This window comes from Bos mutus, chromosome X, assembly GCF_027580195.1.
Source record: "Bos mutus isolate GX-2022 chromosome X, NWIPB_WYAK_1.1, whole genome shotgun sequence".
In the NCBI taxonomy this organism is placed as follows: Eukaryota; Metazoa; Chordata; class Mammalia; order Artiodactyla; family Bovidae; genus Bos; species Bos mutus.
In genome coordinates, this window is record NC_091646.1 from 21603865 (window position 1) to 21624068 (window position 20204).

Sequence of the window (20204 nt, forward strand, 5' to 3'; positions counted from 1 at the left end):
GATCTTTTTTGTACAGTTCTTCTGTGTATTCTTGCCACCTCTTCTTAATATCCTCTGCTTCTGTTATAGTTCTTTATATATTCTAGATATAAGCCCTTTAACAGATATACAATTTGAAAATATTTTCTCAAATTCTGTGGGTTGTATTTGCACTTCTTGATAGTCTTTGCTCTGAAACAAAAAGTTGTAATTTCAATGAAGTCCGATTTACCTATTTTTTATTGTTGCTTATGCTTTTGTATTATATAACAGACTCTTGCCAAACTCAAGATCATGAAGATGTACCATACGTTTTCTTCTAAGACTATATAATTTTAACTCTGTCTTAGCCTATTCAGGCTTCTGTAACAAAAAAGCGCAGAGTGGCTTGCTTATAAACATTTATTTCTTATAGCTCTAGAGGCTGGAACCTCTAAGATCAAGGTACCAGTAAGACTGAGTGAAAGTCCTCTCTTTAGTTCATAGCCTGCACCTTCTTGCTGTGCACTCACAATGTGGAAGGATGTAAGGATCTTTCTGGAGACTTTTTTTTATAAGGGTGATAATCCCATTCATGAGGACTCCACCTTTATGACCCAAGTACTTCCTAAACTCCCATTTTATAATGCCATAATATTTGGGACTTGGTATTTCAACATGTTAATTTTGGAGGAACATATTCAGACCATAGAAATCTCTTAAACTTGATCCATTTTGAGTTACTTTTTGCATATAGTGTGAGGTGAGGGTTCAACTACATTCCTTTGAATACAGTTTTTCCAGAATCATTTGTTGAAAGCACCATTCTTTCCCCATTCAGTCATCTTGACACCCTTGTTAAAGATTAGTTGAACATACATCACTAATTATTAGAAATGCAAATCAAATCTACAATGAGATATCACCTCATACCAGCCAGAAAGGCTATCATCAAAGAATCCACAAACAATAAATGCTGGAGAAGGTGTTGAGAGATGGGAACTCTCCTACATTGTTGGTGGGAATGTAAATTGGTACAGTCACTATGGAGAACAGTATGGAGGTTCCTTAAAAAACCAAAAATAGAGCTTCCATATGACCCTGCAATCCCACTCCTGGGCATATATCCAGAGAAAAACATGATCTGAAAAAGATACATGCACTCTAATGTTCATTGCAGCAGTGTTTACAATAGCCAAGACATGGAAGCAAACTAATGTCCATTGACAGAAGAATGGATAAAGAAGAAATGGTACATCTATACAATGGAATATTACTCAGCCATTAAAAATGATGAAATAATGTCATTTGCAATGGCAAGGATGGACCTAGAGTGTCATACTGAGTGAAGTAAGTCAGACAGGGAAGGAGAAATATTGTATGACTTCCCTTATGTGTGGAATGTGAAAAGAAATGATACAAGTGATCTTGAAAATGATAGAAGTGAGCTTACAAAAGTCTGTGAAAAACAGACTCACAAACTTTGAGAACAAGCTTATGGGTTTCTGGAGGGAAGGAGAGGGGAAAGGGACAGTTAGGGAGTTTGGGATGGACATGTACACACTGCTATATTTAAAATGGATAACCAACAAGGACCTACTGTTTAGCACGGGGAACTCTGCTCAATGTTATGTGCCAGCCTGGATGGGAGGGGAGTTTGGGGGAGAAGGGATGCATATACATGTATGACTGAGTCCCTTTGTTGTTCACCTGAAACTATCACAGCATTGCTTGTTATTTGGCTATATCCCAATACAAAATAAAAAGTTCAAAAAAGTCAGCTGAACACAGATGTATGAACAAATTTTTTGACTTCTATTCCATTTATCTATAATGTCTGTCTTTGTGTTGTTAACACACCATCTTGATTACCATGATTTTGTAATAAGTCTTGGAATAAGGAAGTGTGAATCCCACTACTCTATTCTCTTTTTCAAGTTGTTTTGGCTATTCCAGGTCCCTTTAAATTCCATATGAATTTTAGAATCAACTTGTAAATTTCTACAAAGAAGTAAGCTGGGATTCTGATAGGAACTGTACTGAATCCGTAGATAAGTTTTGGGAGTATTGTCATCTTAGCAGTGTCACGTCTTCTGATTCATGAATATTGGGTGTTTTTCAACTTATTTAGATCTTTATTTTAAGAACGTTTTATAGTTAAGTATCTTATTCTTTTTGATGCTTATTGGTAATGGAAGTGTTTTCTTGTTTTCATTTTCAGATTGTTTATTGCAAGTGATTTTTGTATATTGATCTTGTTTCTTGAAATCTTACTGACCTTGTTTATTTGTTCTAATCATTTTCTCAATAGATTCCTTAGATTTTCTGTATTTAAGATTATGAAATCTGAGAATAGAGATAATTTTACTCGTTCCTTTCCAGTCTGTGTATGTCTTTTATTTCTTTCAATTGGTAAATTGCCCTGTCCAGAACCTCCATTACAGTGTTGAACAGGTGGGGCAAGAGTGGAACTTTTCTTGTTCCTGATTTAGAGGGAAAGCCCCCACTTCCCCCCCCCACATTAAGTATGATGTTACCTTCAGATTTTTCTTAGATTCTCTTTATCAGTCTGAAAGTTTCCTTCCAATCCTAGTTTGTTGGGTGTTTTACTCATGGAGTGGAATGTTGAGCTTTTAATAAAGGAATATTAGAGGCTTTTACTGAGATAGCTATCATTGTTTCCATTTGCATATAGACTGGATGAATACATTTTAAGATTTTTTTTTTCTGCATTAAAACATTAGGTAACATGATTCTTTAATAATGAACTTTAAGGGACTGTGCCAAGTTTTACTTTATTAAGGATAGTGTGTCAATTGCTGCTGGCCCCTAGTTTGACACTGACAAAAGTTTTGATGTGTAAAACTTTTCATTTCAATATTTTCTGCAGTGTACTTTGGCCCATGCTACACTAGAGCAAGATCTACTCCAGCATGTTAAACATCTGTGCAAATGTTCTCACCAATTTATCTTTCATGCTTACTAGGAAATGAGAATGGGGACAAATTGTGTTACATGTTAAATGTCTTAAATTGATTTAATCTCTCATTTCCTGGAAGCTTGGAGACCTTTCTTATACTGTCCTTCTTGATAGGATTACTAGACAGAAGTGAGGGGTCAATATTCTCATTCTTAGGTGCAGATAGAGATCAGTCAAGGAACTTGGTCACTCTGTCCATCATTTTATCATGGAATTCTCATCACTTCAGTTGTAAAGAAAGGAAACATTTAAGCTAAAGCTTCCCCCCATTTTTTAAAGCTATGTCTTAATTTGAGTTACCATAAAAAACACTATGGATTGGGTGGTTTAAACAACAGATACTTATATATCTCACAATTCTGGATGTTGGGAAATCCAAGGTCAAGGTACCATCTGAGCTGGTTCATGGTGAGGACTCTTGTTCCGATTTGCATAGAGATGCCTTTTTGTGGAATTGTCATATGCTGGAGAGAGAGAGAGTTTTCTCTCTCATGTATCTTGTAAGGGCTTCTCACATGACTCAATTACCTCTGAAAGGCTCCACCTCTACAAACCATTACATTAGGGATTAGGACTTTAGTAGGTGAATTTTGGAAGAACACAAGCTGAAAGTTTAAAGAGATATGTAATTCACACAATATTTCCCTCAAATATGTTATATTAATGCTAATTTGTGCGAGGAGTTGGGGCAAAGGGACTCCAATTCTCCTCTAGATGACTTCATTTTTTAAAAAGAAATTGCAGTGTATTTTATTTTTTAAATTATGTATTTGTTTTTGGCTGTGTTAGATCTTGGTTCTTGTGAGGGCTTTTCTCCAGTTATAATGAATAGGGGGCCACTCTCTAGTTGTGGCGCACGGGCTTCTCATTGCAATGGTTTCTCCTGTTGCAGATCACGGGCTCTAGGGCGCACAGGCTTCAGTAGTTAAGGCACGTGGGCTCAGTAGTTGTGGCTCTCTAGCTGTAGAGCACAGGCTCAATATTTGTGCTGCACAGGCTTAGGTGCTCTGCAGCATGTGGGATCTTCCCGGTTAAGGATTGAACCCCTGTCTCCTGCATTAGGAGGGGATTCTTTGCCCCTGATCCTCCAGGGAAGCCCTAGATGACTTTAATTCCACTATTGACATATTAGCACATCTAAGAACACTAGCAGCAAGGAAAACTAATATTTGCATAACATTGTTCAGTTTATAGAACATTTTTATACTTATCAAAATTACTCCAATATCAAAGCAATGAAATATCCATTCCATAATGTAGTGGGAAGGGCACCTTAAGATATGTCATATAGGAAATCATGCTGCTGCTGCTGCTGCTGCTAAGTTGCTTCAGTCGTGTCCGGCTCTGTGCGACCCCATAGACGGCAGCCCACCAGGCTCCGCCTTCCCTGAAATTCTCCAGGCAAGAACACTGGAGTGGGTTGCCATTTCTTTCTCCAATGCGTGAAAGTGAAAAGTGAAAGTGAAAAGTGAAAGTGAAGTCACTCAGTCGTGTCCGACTCTTCGCGACCCCATGGACTGCAGCCCACCAGGCTCCTCGATTCATGGGGTTTTCCAGGCTAGAGTACTGGAGTGGGGTGCCATCGCCTTCTCCTAGGAAATCATGAAAGCTCCCTTAATAGAGACTCAGATAAAAAATTTTCATGTTAATGACATCCTTAAATTTCCACAATAGCCCTTAAGAATCTTCTAGTCAAGAAGTATACTTAAGGTCCTGACACTTGTTGTTTTAATTTCCTTTATAAAGCTTTTATTAACTTGCAACAAAATAATCAAACTCTACCATTTACCGAAACCATAGATTTGCCTTTTGAAGGAGAATGTAAATCTTGGCTTTTACCAGGTATCTCAGTGAAAGATGAGAAACCATTATGTATTTTAGCTTTCTATTTTGGGTCCCCCTAACCTTTTGATAGACAGATGCTAAGTCTAATGCAGCTGAAACTTCATCCGATGGCTGCAACACTGGACAAAAGCCAAAAGGACCTGGGCTTCATATTTGAACCAAATAGATTCAAGGGCTCAGGGAGAGGTATGGACAAGTTATCAATTTTCATATTTTCTGATAATGAGTTTTGTCTAGAAAAACTATTTTTATGATCACCAGTTGACCAGCTTGGACAATACACTAAATGCACTCTTGAAGCCAGAAATTACTATTTTAAAATTGAGAGGAAACAGTTTCCTCAGGAAGTATACTTTTCTGGTCATTTACAGATTTTGACTCTTTAGATTGTAAGCTTTACATTCACTGTCTCACACACATTCATTCATTTCACTCATTCTTAAAAGCATTTATTCAGTGCCTGCTACTTTCTTGGCTTGCCTCTAATTATTTCTTTGAAAAGTGACTCATTTGGAACACACCTAAAAACATGGGCTAGTTATTTGATATTTTTAAGTACAGTCCAAATGCATCAAATCTGAAGGTTGTTGGGGAGGGCTTCGGAAACAGGCTCATCGCTCCTGACATTTCCTCTGCTGAGAATTTGCAGGGAGCCTCGTAAAAACTAAGGGCCAGAGGAAATGCCCCCTGTGATGCTCCACATTTCCTCTCCCACAGTGACAACATACGCCTGGGATGGGTCACAGTGCCCATGTTTGCTTATCCCCATGGGGCCTCTTCTTGCCCTTTGCTTTCAGCTTTAGTGTCACGCAAGTCCTTGGCAGCTAACATCACAGCTTCCCAGGTGACCGAGTATGGAAGATTTTATACTTCTCATGAAAGCCAGCCTAGAACAGAGATTTCAAAGACCAGTGAAGGAAGCGTTCTCACAGCAGGTGTTTTGGCTGTTCTGATTGATGCCCTTTCGTTTGGATAGCAGAGAAGCCAACCTCTTGGTTAAAAGAACATCCATGACTTCTCTGAGACATTGTGCACTGTCAAGAGTTCATGTTGTATTGATGCACCTTCCCTGCCCATTAAATGGAATCATCTTAGTCTCTCCATATATAAGTCAGGCTAGCCAAGTTCTTAAGAAGATATTAAATCCATTGGACAGTCTTTTATTTTATTTATTTTTTTTTCCCATCATCAGTATTTATTGAGCATTTACAGTGTACTAGGCACAATAGAACATACAGAAAACATTGTCCCTGCTTTTGAGGAGCTTACATTCTAGAAGAAAAAAAAAATACACCTCTTTTAAAATGGTTATTTTTGTTTGGTGTTTTCTGCAAGGTACTGAGGAAATAGTTGGTAGGGTGAGCTTTGGGTATTACTTAGCCCCATCATTATTTAAAGAGAGGAAGGGGAAGGAATTTAAAGGCAAAGACAATGACAGACCATTCAGGATAGGGTAGGGTGTAGGGGAGATAACACAATCTCATCAACTCAGGAGAGATTAGCTGCAGTGAATAGGAAGAGGGAAATAGTCTGTGGGATGCAAGCAAAGGAAGCAGGGTGTCCTTAGACATTGAGTGGAGCCAGAAAGATCATGCAGCCTTTTCCCCAAGTACATGGCCACCAAGTAGGAATGGTTGGTGACAAGACAGAGGCTAAAAAAGGTAATTCTGTGCACCTGACAAATAGAAAGAAGAAAGGATCAAAATTGAAGACAGGCTAAAGAATACCAAGAAATTCTTAAAAACAAAAGTGATTTGGAAGCACAAAACTTACAGTTAATGCTACCCAATGTCTTGATGCGCCAAGAACACTGTGGCTTCCTAAGTTAGAAAATGCCATATACCAAAATTTTAAATAGAATAACATTACTTTTTTCAATCAACTCCCCGTCTCTGAAAAAAATTTTCAGGGGGAGGAGGGAGTATAGGACATGGTTGGGAACAGTAGTAGTTATCTTAGTAGTATTTTACCGTTATGATAAACTTTGTATTCAAACTTGGTAAAAGCCCATTAGCTGCCAAGAGGGAATAAGGAATAAATTTCCAAAAATGTACAATTTCCTTTAGAGAAGTTTCAGAACCAAATGACTAATTTACATGAAAAGCTGTAGAGAAAGTAGTTGAAAAGTCCATTCATAAAACTTTTATTCCACTTACATGAACTTAATACACGTGTTCTTAACAATTATGCTTGGATTGTTCATGAAAATCTCATAAGACATTAAACAAAGCTAGCCATCATCTCAAGTTATTTCCTGTTAACTATTTTTTACAGCACATGCATGTTAGGCAAGTATCAAAAAAAAAAAAAAAACCACAAAACCAAAAAAAAAAAAAAAAAAACTAAAAAAAGTTAAATACATGGGTTTTTGTTTTACTGCTGTGCTTGATATACATGAAGTAATGAATATCAAGCAATTCATTTTACTGCATCTTTACTTGTACATTTGTTCTTAGGTTGCCTAAAACATTTAAATACAAATAAAATGAGTGTGCAAAAATAATGAAAGCAAACAGCAGGTAACTTTACAAATAATGGAATGTGAACCGTTTCTGCCCTTATCCAGAGTAAATTGGGTCACAACTAAAGGAACACTTCTATAGCTGCAGTCAACAGTGTGCACACTGAGTCTGAGTATTCCACAGATAACACATGGTTTAACATGCAATATCCATGGGATATCCATTTCTACTACAGCTCTGTAAATGCTCCAAACCTAAAAAGTACCCACAACTACACCTGTGATTGGAACCAATTATCCCTTTTATTCCCCACCAGGACATACCAATATGCAGGTAGTTTTCTTTGCTTAGACATGGAAGCAGTTTTAACACTGGCCCTTGTGAAGCCACAATGTACCAAAAGTACTATGCCAAACATTTATAACTTGTATAAAAATTCCACATCCCCATATTGGCCACCTCAAGATGAAAACAGATAACTCCCTAAATGTTAACTGGCTCTACTCCCCTAATATTAAACATAAAAACCACATGGGAAATATAGAAATTCAAATAGAAGTAACATAAACCTGTCATAAATCGTAAACAAAAAACTATTTGTGGGACAGCATGGATGACAAATGGTCTACTGTGTAAATTTTAGAATGAGGCAGACAAAAGTTGGAAGGCAGGTTAATTTTCCCCTCCTTCTCCTGCTTCAGCTTCGTCTCCTTGGGTATCCGATGTCCATAATGTCAAGTTATCTCTCAGTAACTGCATTATTAGCGTGCTGTCTTTGTATGACTCTTCACTTAATGTATCAAGTTCAGCAATGGCTTCATCAAATGCTGTCTTTGCAAGAGAGCAGGCTTTCTCAGGGGAGTTCAGAATCTCATAATAGAACACAGAGAAGTTAAGGGCCAGACCCAGTCTGATAGGATGTGTTGGTTGCATTTCCTTTTTGCTGATTTCAAAAGCTTCTTGGTATGCTTGCTGTGACTGATCCACAATCCCTTTCTTGTCATCACCAGCTGCAACCTCAGCCAAGTAGCGGTAGTAGTCTCCTTTCATTTTCAAATAGAAGACTTTGCTCTCTGCTTGTGAAGCGTTGGGGATCAAGAACTTTTCCAAAAGAGACAGTACATCATTGCAGATATCTCTTAGCTCGGTCTCTATTTTCTCTCTGTATTCTCGAGCCATCTGCTGTTTTTTCTCAGCACCTTCTGTCTTTTGCTCAATACTGGAGACGACCCTCCAAGATGACCTACGGGCTCCTACAACATTTTTATAAGCAACTGAGAGAAGATTCCTCTCCTCATTGGATAATTCAGCTCCTTGCTCAGTTACAGACTTCATGCAGGCTGCCATGTCATCATATCGCTCAGCCTGCTCGGCCAGTTTGGCCTTCTGTACCAGCTCGTTTTTATCCATGACTGGATGTTCTGTGTCCGGAGTAGGTGGCGGCGGACGGACGGGGCTCAGCAGTCTCTGGGCGGCAGCGGCGAGGCTGAGACTCTGGAGTCTTTTAATTCAAGATGGACAATTATATCCTCGATCTCACTTCACCATATCTTCCAAGGACCATGAAAATATCAGAATAACTATAAAAGTGAAAATAAACCTGCAGTTGCAATGACGAATAGGGAGTAAAGTTGTAGAAGTGAAAACTATTAGAAGACTGAACAAATTTAAATTAATTTGGGGAAGTAAAAAACATGTGGGCTGGTGTTCATGATGAAGGTAAAAATAGAGTCAAGGCTCCTGCAATCTAAGCTAGAAAAAGGACAGGGCAACTAGGAAAGCAATATTATATTTTTCTCTGAAACTCTGGAAAAGCAATGCTCAGAACTAACAGAGATATGGACATTGAAAGGACCATAGGTCAGAACATAAATGTGGTGTACATGTATTGATTTGTTTGCAATCTACTCTGTGAATTTTCATGTTGGCCAATGGAAGAAAAGTAAATATACAATTATCATACGTGGAGTCTGTGACATATGGAGATTTACTGCGTCCTCAGAAAACATACATATCCCCAGGGGATAATGTTTGGGAGAAACTTTTCTTAGAAAAAAATTAGGCTTCTGGTTATCGAAACTGACTATTCCAACACCTCTCTTCACAGTATATTCTCAACCAAAGATTGCTCCCTATTAAAAGATACGTGACAAAAATGAATCAACAGGGCATGTGTGCTAAGATACTGTAATGGAAATGAGGCAAAATACAGCAAATGAGTCAGTTGGAGCCTACATAACAAGAATATGCCCCAAGCCAGAAGAAAATATTGAACACAGACTTCTGTCTCAAATAAAATAAAGACAATGTGGAATTTCAGAAATAGGACCTCAAAGATGAGCTTCACAAATTTAAAGAAAAGATAATAATCAGACAATGGGAAATGACAAATGAACCAGCAGAGCTCCAGAAAGATATGTAATATGAAATAACTTTAAAAATTAGAGGAATAAAAAGCTCAAGGAATACTAGAAATGAGAAGCTAGGCATCCGTGAACATACAATCAGAGTCATTGTATATACATCCACTCCAGTGGCTTGAAATAGATCAAGTTGAAATGGATAAGAAAAGGGAGCTGAGAAGATCTGAACAGAAAAGCATAAATATAGGGGGAAATAAAGATAAAATAGATACATAATTGACATTTGCAAAAAAAGGGAACAGAAAAATAAAATTAAAAGTGTTATAGTAATACTATAAGACCCTAACTTGCATAATCAGACTGCACAGCCTGTCTTTTCTGAGAATTTTCAGGAAACACCCTGAAAACTAAGGGCCAGGTTGGATTTGCGTTTCCTCTCACAATTTTGCAGTGTATACCTGGGATGGGTTTCACATTGCCCATTCTTGCTATCTATATGGAGCCTCTTGGCGCTCCCTGATTTCAGCTTTTATGTTATATATCATTACAATCCCTGACAGCATATTAAAGAGCAGAGACATCACTTTGCTGACAAATGTCCATGTAGTCAAAGCTATGGTTTTTCCAGTAGTCATGTACAGATGTGAGAGCTGGACCATAAAGAAGGTTGAATGCCAAAGAATGGATGCTTTCAAATTTTGGTGCTGGACAAGACTCTTGAAAGTCTCTTGGACAGCAAGGAGATCAAACCAGTCAATCATAAAGGAAATAAATTCTGAATATTCATTGGAAGAACTGGTGCTGAAGCTAAAGCTCTCATACTTTGACCACTTGATACAAAGAGCTGAATCTTTTGAAAAGACACTGATGCTGAGAAAGATTGAAGGCAAAAAGAGAAGGGGGCAGTAGAGGATGAGATCATTAGATAGCATCACTGATTCAATGAACGTGACTTTGAGAAAACTCTGGGAGACTGTGATGGACAGGGAACCTTGGCGTGCTGTAGTCCATGGGGCTGCAAGGAGTCACACACGACTTAGTGACTGATGAACAACAATATCACTAACAAAGCACACTGTGCTAAGTTTACTGTGCCTCAAATGTCAAGAAAAAATGCTATGGGTACATACCCAGGCCACTCTCCATTCCCAATGAAATCAACTACAAGGACAAAAGAATCAGGCTGGCATCAGACATCTAGGCAATAATAATTCCAGAAAACAGTGAAGAAATGCCTAAGATATCTTAAGTAGAAAGAAATGAGAAAAAATTTATACACAGACATTATTTTAAACATGCAAGAATGAAGATGTAATGATTTTCTATTGCATGTGTAACAAATTGCCACAAAATCCAAAGCTTAAAACAATATAAATTTATTATCTCGTACTTTCCGTATTTCAGAATGCTATGTACAGCTTAGTTTGGTGATGTCTCTGCCTAGAGTCTCAAGGGGCCCCAGTGATTACATTGGGCCCAGCTGTCTAACCTAGGATACTCTTTTTTTTTTAAATTTTAATTGGAGGCTAATTACTTTACAATATTGTAGTGGTTTTTGCCATACATTGACATGAATCATCCATGGGTGTACATGTGTTCCCCATCCTGAACCCCCTCCCACCTCTCTCCCCATCCCATCCCTCAGGGTCATCCCAGTGGACCAGCCCTGAGCACCCTGTCTCATTCATCGAACCTGGACTGGTGATCTATTTCACATATGATAATATACATGTTTCAATGCTATTCTCTCAAACCATCTCACCCTCGCCTTCTCCCACAGAGTCCAAAAGACTGTTCTATACATCTGTGTCTCTTTTGCTGTCTCACATATAGGGTTATCATTACCATCTTTCTAAATTCCATGTATATGCATTAGTATACTGCATTGGTGTTTTTCTTTCTGACTTACTTCACTCTGTACAATAGGCTCCAGTTTCATACTCTGTCTATCTTAAGGTCAACTGAGTAGTAACCTTAATTCCACCAGTGAAGTATCTCTTGCAATTTGACGTAACACATTCTCAGCATTCCAGAATTAGGGCATAGACAACCTGTGGGGAGGAGTCATCATTCATCCTACCAGAGTAGGTGATAAAATCCCCATCAGTTATTCTTTATGAAAAATTCAACTAATTAAGTTACATGTGAAGAAAATTTTATGAAGGGATTTGTAATGAACATGGAATATATTTTAAAAATACAATGAAAGATATCTATTTACATACAAGGATATAAATCAATTGCATTATTTAGGAAAAGGATTGATAACTGCTGTAATAAGCACTATCAAAATATCAGAGCTTGAACTCAGTAAAGGGTTATTTCTTGTTCCCATCACTGTCTGTTAAGTGACTCTCTTAAGTGGCTCTTCTTTTCCACACAGTGACTCAGGAATTCAAGGCCATTTTCAATATGTAGTTCTGTTGTCTGGAAATCATTCACTTTCAAGTAAATGTATTGGAGAGAGAGAGAGTGCAAAAGCTAGAGCAAGAAACAAGATTCTCACAGGATAGTCTAGAGGCCAAATCTGGAAGCTGTATAAATCATTTCTGTTCACATTCTTGGTGGTATAATTCATCACATGGTCCAACCTAACTACAAGGGAGGATGGGAAATGTAGCCTTTGTGAGTTCCTAGAAAGAGGAAATAAACTTGGTGTATATCCACTTTCTGCCACAATAACATTTAATGAAATAGAAACAATGTTCTTTCTGATCCAAATCAGCAGGTATAAATTGGTAGAGCAGTTTGGAGAATATTTAAGTGTAATTACTCTTTTACCTTTCATATTGATTGCTTTAAAAGTTGATGAAATAAAATTATTCTTAGTTTATTACTTATATATATGAAGATAACCATATGAACTAAAAATATGAACATAAAAAATAGGAATTAAGAGATAGAGATGGATTTAGAGTCAGAAGAAGTATTAAGTAGTTATTTTCTTATCTGCCATAGTGTGTAGCCTCTAATGTATTTTCTACAGTTTATAATTAAAGAAATCATGATTTAAGTTTATTGCATGAAGCCATAGTCATTAAAGTAGCATTTGGCACTAAAACAATAAACTTTAGAAGGCATAATTGAAATAAAACAAAGAAAAGTAGATTAATATAGGGAAGGACAAAACACAGAGGAAATTTTCTAAAAAAGCTTAACACAAAGAAACAAAAGCAAAAAGTGGCATATCAGTAAGTAGACATGAGACAATCTTACCATGAAAGATATTTAGCTGAATATAATTATATATATATATATTTTTTTTTTTCAGAGACACACTCAGAATAAGATGGAGTAGCAGAGACTAGAAATCTATTTAGTGCATCTATCATCTATCTAAGCCTGGCATGCTGCTGTCCACGGGGTTGCAAAGAGTCGGACATGACTTTGTGACTGAACAACAACGTATGGGAAAAGAATCTTCAAAGGAGTGGATATGTGTATATGCATAACTGATTAACTTTTCTGTATGGCAGAAACTAACATGGCATTGTAAATCAACTATACCCCAATAAAAATTAACTAAAAGATAAAAGAACTATGAGATCCACTTTAGATTTTTAAAAAGCCTACAAACAATAAATGCTAGAGAGGGTATGGAAAAAAGGAAACCCTCCTATACTGTTAGTGGAAATGTAAATTGGTAGAGCTACTATGGAGAACAGTATGGAAGTTCCTTAAAAAACTAAAAAATAGAGCTACCATATGATCCAGCAATTCCACCCCTGAGCATGCATTCACAGAAACCCGTAATTTGAAAAGATAGATGCACTCCAGTGTTTATTGCAGCACTACTTAAAGTAGCCAGGACAAGGAAGCAACCTAAATGTCCATTGACAGAGAAATGGATAAAACAAGTGTGGTACATATATGCAACAGAATATTACTCAGCCACAAAAAGAATAAAAGAATGCCATTTATAGCAACATGGATGGGTGTAGAGATTTCCATATTGAATGAGACCAGAGAACAATAAGTATAGTATGATATTGCTTATATGTGGAATCTAAAAAAATGATACAAATGAATTTATTTGTAAAAAGTAAATAGAGTCACAGATGTAGAAAACAAACTGATGGTTGCCAGGGAAGAAAGGTGGGGGATGTATAGATTGGGAGATGGGGATTGACAGATACTTATTACTACATATAAAATAGATGACTAATAAAGACCTACAATCAACCTGCCTGACTTCAGACTATACTACAAAGCTATAGTCATCAAGACTATACTGGCACAATACTGTATGGGCACAAAGACAGAAATATAGATCAATGGAACAAAATAGAAAGCCCAGAGATAAATCCACGTGCCTATGGACACCTTATTTTTGACAAAGGAGGCAAGAATATACAATGGATCAAAGACAACCTCTTTAACAAGTGGTGCTGGGAAAACTGGTCAACCACTTGTAAAAGAATGAAACTAGAACACTTTCTAACAAAATAAACTCAAAATGGATTAAAGATCTAAGTGTAAGACCAGAAACTATAAAACTCCTAGAGGAAAACATAGGTAAAACACTCTCTGACATAAATCATAGTAGGATCCTCTATGACCCACTTCCGAGAGTAATGGAAATAAAAGCAAAAATAAACAAATGGGACCTAATTAAATGTAAAAGCTTTTGCACAACGAAGGAAACTATAAGCAAGGTGAAAAGACAGCCTTCAGAATGGGAGAAAATAATAGCAAACAAAGCAACTGACAAAGAATTAACCTCAAAAATATATAAGCAGCTCATGCAGCTCAATACTAGAAAAATAAATGACCCAATCAATTAAAAAATGGGCCAAAGAACTAAACAGACATTTCTCCAAAGAAGACATACAGATGGCTAACAAACACATGAAAAGATGTTTGACATCATTCATTATCAGAGAAATGCAAATCAATATTGTAAAGTGAAAAAAACAAAACCACAATGAGGTACCATCTCACGCAGGTCAGAATGGCTGCTATCAAAAAGTCTACAAACAATAAATGCTGGAGAGGGTGCAGAGAAAAGGGAACCCTTTTACACTGTTGGTGGGAATGCAAACTAATATAGCCACTGTGGAGAACAGTGTGGAGATTCCTTAAAAAACTGGAAATAGAACCGCCATATGATCCAGCCATCCCACTGCTGGGCATACACTGAGGAAACCAGAATTGAAAGAGACACATGTACCCCAATGTTCATCGCAGCACTGTTTATAATAGCCAGGACATGGAAGCAACCTAGATGCCCATCAGCAGACGAATGGATAAGAAAGCTGTGGTACATATACCCAATGGAATATTACTCAGCTATTAAAAAGAATGCATTTGAATCAGTTCTAATGAGGTGGATGAAACTGGGGCCTATTATACAGAGCGAAGTAACACAGAAAGAAAAACACCAATACAGTATATTAACACATATATATGGAATTTAGAAAGATGGTAATGATGACCCTGTATGTGAGACAGCAAAAGAGACACAGAGATGAAGAACAGACTTTTGGACTCTGTGGGAGAAGGTGAGGGTGGGATGATTTGAAAATAGCATTGAAACATGTATATTGCTATGCTATGCTAAGTCACTTCAGTCGTGTCTGACTCTGTGCGACCCCATAGACGGCAGCCCACCAGGCTCCCCCGTCCCTGGGATTCTCCAGGCAAGAACACTGGAGTGGGCTGCCATTTCCTTCTCCAATGCATGAAAGTGAAAAGTGAAAGTGAAGTTGCTCAGTCGTGTCCGACTCTTGGTGACGCCATGGATTGCAGCCTAACAGGCTCCTCCGTCCATGGGATTTTCCAAGCAAGAGTACTGGAGTGGGGTGCCATTGCCTTCTCCAAACATGTATATTACCATATGTGAAACTGATCACCAGTCCAGGTTTGTTGCATGAGACAGGGTGCTCAGGGCTGGTGCGCTTGGAAGACCCTGAGGGATGGGATGGGGAGGGAGGTGGGAGGGGGTTCAGGATGGGAGACACGTGTACACTCATGGCTGATTCGTGTTGATGTATAGCGAAAGCCACTACAATATTGTAAAATAATTAACCTCCAATTAAATAAATAAATTAATTTTTTTAAAGAAGACCCACAGAGAACTCTACTCAATACTCTATAATAATCTATAAGGGAAAAGAATCTAAAAAAGAGTAGATATATGTATATGTACTACTGATTTATTTTGTTGTATTCCTGAAACTAACATTACATTGAAAATCAACTATAAACTCCAATACAAATTTAAGAAAAGAATACATAGGACATATATAACCTAAAATTTTGAAATTATATAAAAATAAACATTGAATTATACAGCTTTTAAACAGAGAAAATATCAATATGTTCTTATCAGTTGGTTAGATAAATTTGCAATAACTGAACTTCAAAGAAGAAAATAAAGTCAAAATAGTAGAAAAATAGATGATATTTGCTGATAAGAGAATAATAAAGATAAAAATTAACAAAACAAGTGTCTATTTAAGTTATTTGTCCATTTTCAAATGTGATTATTATTATTATTATTTTGCTATTGAGTTGTAGGAGTTCCTCAAATACAGAATTTGCCAATATTTTCTCCCATTCTGTTATTTGCCTTGTCATTTTATTGGTTGTTTCCTTTACTCTACAGAAGCTTTTGAGTTTGATGTGGTCCCACTTGTCTATATGTGTTGTTGTTGCCTGTGCTTTTTGTGTCATATTCAAGACATCATTGCCAAGATTGAAGTCCAGAAGACTTCCCTCTGTGTTTTCTTCTTGGAGTTTTAACAGTTTCGGGTATTATCTTGAAGTCTTTAAACCCTTTTGAGCTGATATTTATATATGGTATAAGATACAGATCCATTTTTTTCTTTGCATGTAGACATCCAGTTTTACCAGCATAATTTTCTTGAGTAGACATGTCTCAAAAGAAGATAAACAAATAGCCAAGAGCTATATGAAAAGGTGCTCAACATCACTCATTATTAGGGAAATAAAAAGAAAACCACAATGCGATATCAGCTCCCACTTTTTAGAATGGCTATTATGGAAAAGACTCTAATGCTGGGAGGGATTGGGGGCAGGAGGAGAAGGGGACGGCAGAGGATGAGATGGCTGGATGGCATCACTGACTCAATGGATGTGAGTCTGAGTGAACTCCGGGAGTTGGTGATGGACAGGGAGGCCTGGCGTGCTGCGATTCATGGAGGCGCAAAGAGTCAGACACGACTGAGCGACTGATCTGATATGATTATAAAAACAAATGCCAACAACAAGATAACAAGTGTTGTTCAGTTCAGTTCAGTCACTCGGTCATGTTTGACTTTTTGCAACCCCATGGACTGCAGCACGCCAGGTTTCCCTGTCCATCACCAACTCCTGGAGCTTACTCAAACTCATGTCCATTGTGTTGGTAATACCATTCAACTATCTCATCCTCTGTCATCCTCTTCTTCTCCTGCCTTCAATCTTTCCCAGCATCAGGGTCTTTTCCAATGAGTTGGTTCTTTGCATCAGGTGGCCAAAGTATTGGAGTTTCAGTTTCGGCATCAGTCCTTCCAATGAATATTCAGGACTGATTTCCTTTAGGATGGACTGGTTGGATCTCCTTGCAGTCCAAGGGACTCTCAACAGTCTTCTCCAACACCACAGTTCAAAAGCATCAATTCTTCAGCTCTCAGCTTTCTTTCACATCCATGCATCCACACATGATGTATGGATCATCCATCACAACTCTCACATCCATACATGACTACTGGAAAAACCATAGCTTTGACTAGACGGACCTTTGTTGGCAAAGTAATGTCTCCGCTTTTTAATATGCTGTCTAGGTTGGTCATAACTTTTCTTCCAAGGAGCAAGCATCTTTTGATTTCATGGCTGCGTCACCATCTGCAGTGATTTTGAAGCCCCCCAAATAACATCTCTCACTGTTTCTATTGTTCCCCCATCTATTTGCCATGTAGTGATGTGACTGGATGCCATGATCTTAGTTTTCTGAATATTGAGTTTTAAGCCAATTTTTTCACTCTCCTCTTCCACTTTCATCAAGAGGGTCTTTAGTTCCTCTTCACTTTCTGCCATAAGGGTGGTGCCATCTGCATATCTCAGGTTATTGATATTTCTCCCAGCAATCTTGATTCCAGCTTGTGCTTCTTCCAGCCCAGCGTTTCTCAGGATGTACTCTGCATATAAGCTAAATAAGTAGGGTGATAATATACAGCCTTGACGTACTCCTTTTCCTATTTGGAACCAGTCTGTTGTTCCGTGTCCAGTTCTAACTGTTGCTTCCTGACCTGTATACAGGTTTCTCAAGAGGCAGGTTAGGTGGTCTGGCACTCCCATCTCTTTCAGAATTTTCCACAGTTTGTTGTGATCCACACAGTCAAAGGCTTTGGCATAGTCAGTAAAGCAGAAATAGATGTTTTTCTCGAACTCTCTTGCTTTTTCCATGATCCAGCGGATGTTGGCAATTTGATCTCTGGTTCTTCTGCCTTTTCTAAAACCAGCTTGAACATCAGGAAGTTCACGGTCCCCATATTGCTGAAGCCTGGCTTGGAGAATTTTGAGCATTACTTTACTAGCGTGTGAGATGTGTGCAATTGTGTGGTAGTTTGAGCATTCTTTGCATTGCCTTTCTTTGGGATTGGAATGAAAACTGCCCTTTTCCAGTCCTGTGGCCACTGCTGAGTTTTCCAAATGTGCTGATATATTGAGTGCAGCACTTTCACAGCATCATCTTTGAGGATTTTAAATAGTTCCACTGGAATTCCATCACATCCACTAGCTTTGTTCATAGTGATGCTTCCTAAGGCCCACCTGACTTCACATTCCAGGATGTCCAGCTCTAGGTGAGTGTGAGTGATCACACCTTCGTGATAATCTGGGTCATGAAGATCTTTTTTGTACAGTTCTTCTGTGTATTCTTGCCACCTCTTCTTAATACCTTCTTCTTCTGATAGGTCCATACCATTTCTGTCCTTTATCGAGCCCATCTTTGCATGAAATGTTCCCTTGGTATCTCTAATTTTCTTGAAGAGGTCTCTAGTCTTTCCCATTCTATTGTTTTCCTCTATTTCTTTGCATTGATTGCTGAGGAAGGCTTTCTTATCTCTCCTTTGGAGCTATTCTTTGGAGCTCTGCATTCAGATGGGTATATCTTTCCATTTCTCCTTTGCTTTTTGCTTCTCTTCTTTTCACAGCTATTTGTAAGGCATCCTCGGACAGCCATTTTGCTTTTTTGCATTTCTTTTCCATGGGAATGGTCTTGATCCCTGTCTCCTGTACAATGTCATGAACCTCTATCTGTAGTTCATCAGGCACTCTATCAGATGTAGTCCCTTAAATCTATTTCTCACTTCCACTGTATAGTCATAAGGGATTTGATTTAGGTCATACCTGACCTAAAGTAGGTTCTCCCCACTTTCTTCAATTTAAGTCTGAATTTGACAATAAGGAGTTCATGATGTGAGCCACAGTCCACTCCCTGTCTTGTTTTGGCTGACTGTATGGAGCTTTTCCATCTTTGGCTGCAAAGGATATAATCAATCTGATTTCGGTGTTGACCATCTGGTGATGTCCATGTGTAGGGTCTTCTCTTGTGTTGTTGGAAGAGGGTGTTTACTATGACTAATGCGTTCTCTTGGCAGAACTCTGTTAGCCTTTGCCTTGCTTCATTCTGTACTCCAAGGCATTTTTAAAGAAGTAAACATGCCATATACAACACTGTGGATGGAGCTAAGGATATTATGCTAAATGAAGTAAGGCAGATATAGAACAAATACTGCATGTTGTCACTTATATGTGGTATCTAAAACAGTGGAATTTAGAGAAGCAGAGAACAGAATTGTGGTTTCAAGGGGTTGGAGTGAGGGAAAATGGGGAATTGTTTAATAAGCGTAAGTGAACTAATACAATATTTGTCTCTCTGTATCTGGCTTATCGGAGAAGGCAATGGCACCCCACTCTAGTACTCTTGCCTGGAAAATCCCACGGATGGAGGAGCGTGGTAGACTGCAGTCCATGGGGTTGCTAAGAGTCGGACACGACTGAGCAACTTCACTTTCACACATTGGAGAAGGCAATGGCAACCCACTCCAGTGTTCTTGCCTGGAGAATCCCAGGGACGGCGGAGCCTGGTGGGCTACCGTCTATGGGGTCGCACAGAGTCGGACATGACTGAAGCGACTTAGCAGTAGCAGTAGCAGCATCTGGCTTATTTCACTAAGCATAATGTCCTCCAGATCCATCTATGTTGTTGCAAATAGCAGGATTTCTTTCTTTTTTAAAGCAGAATGACATTTCACTGGATGGTAATACAAAATTTTATTTATCCATTGATCTGTCGATAGATATTTAGGTAATTTCCATAGCTTGACTATCACTACATGCATCTTTTAAGGTAAGTTCCTGTTTGGGCACTGCCAAGTAGGGGACTTCCCAGGTGGCTCAGATGGTAAAGAATCCAGCTGCTAATGCAGGAGACATGGGTTTGATCCCTGGGTGGGGAAGATCCCCTGGAGCAGGAAATGGCAACCCACCCCAGTATTCTTGTCTGGAAAATCCCATGGACAGAGGAGCCTGGTGGGCTACAGTCCACAGGGTCACAAAGAGTCAGACACAACTGAGTGACTGAGCAAG

General features: G+C 38.3%; 1 protein-coding gene across 1 annotated transcript; it reads right to left on the reverse strand.

Moving 5' to 3' along the window:
- Positions 1-7071: 7071 nt before the first annotated feature.
- LOC102273578 (14-3-3 protein zeta/delta) lies at positions 7072-8736 on the reverse strand. Its single transcript, XM_070365889.1, has one exon. It carries the CDS (start codon positions 8653-8655, stop codon positions 7918-7920), a length of 738 nt encoding a protein of 245 aa, XP_070221990.1. The 5' UTR covers positions 8656-8736; the 3' UTR covers positions 7072-7917.
- Positions 8737-20204: the final 11468 nt, after the last annotated feature.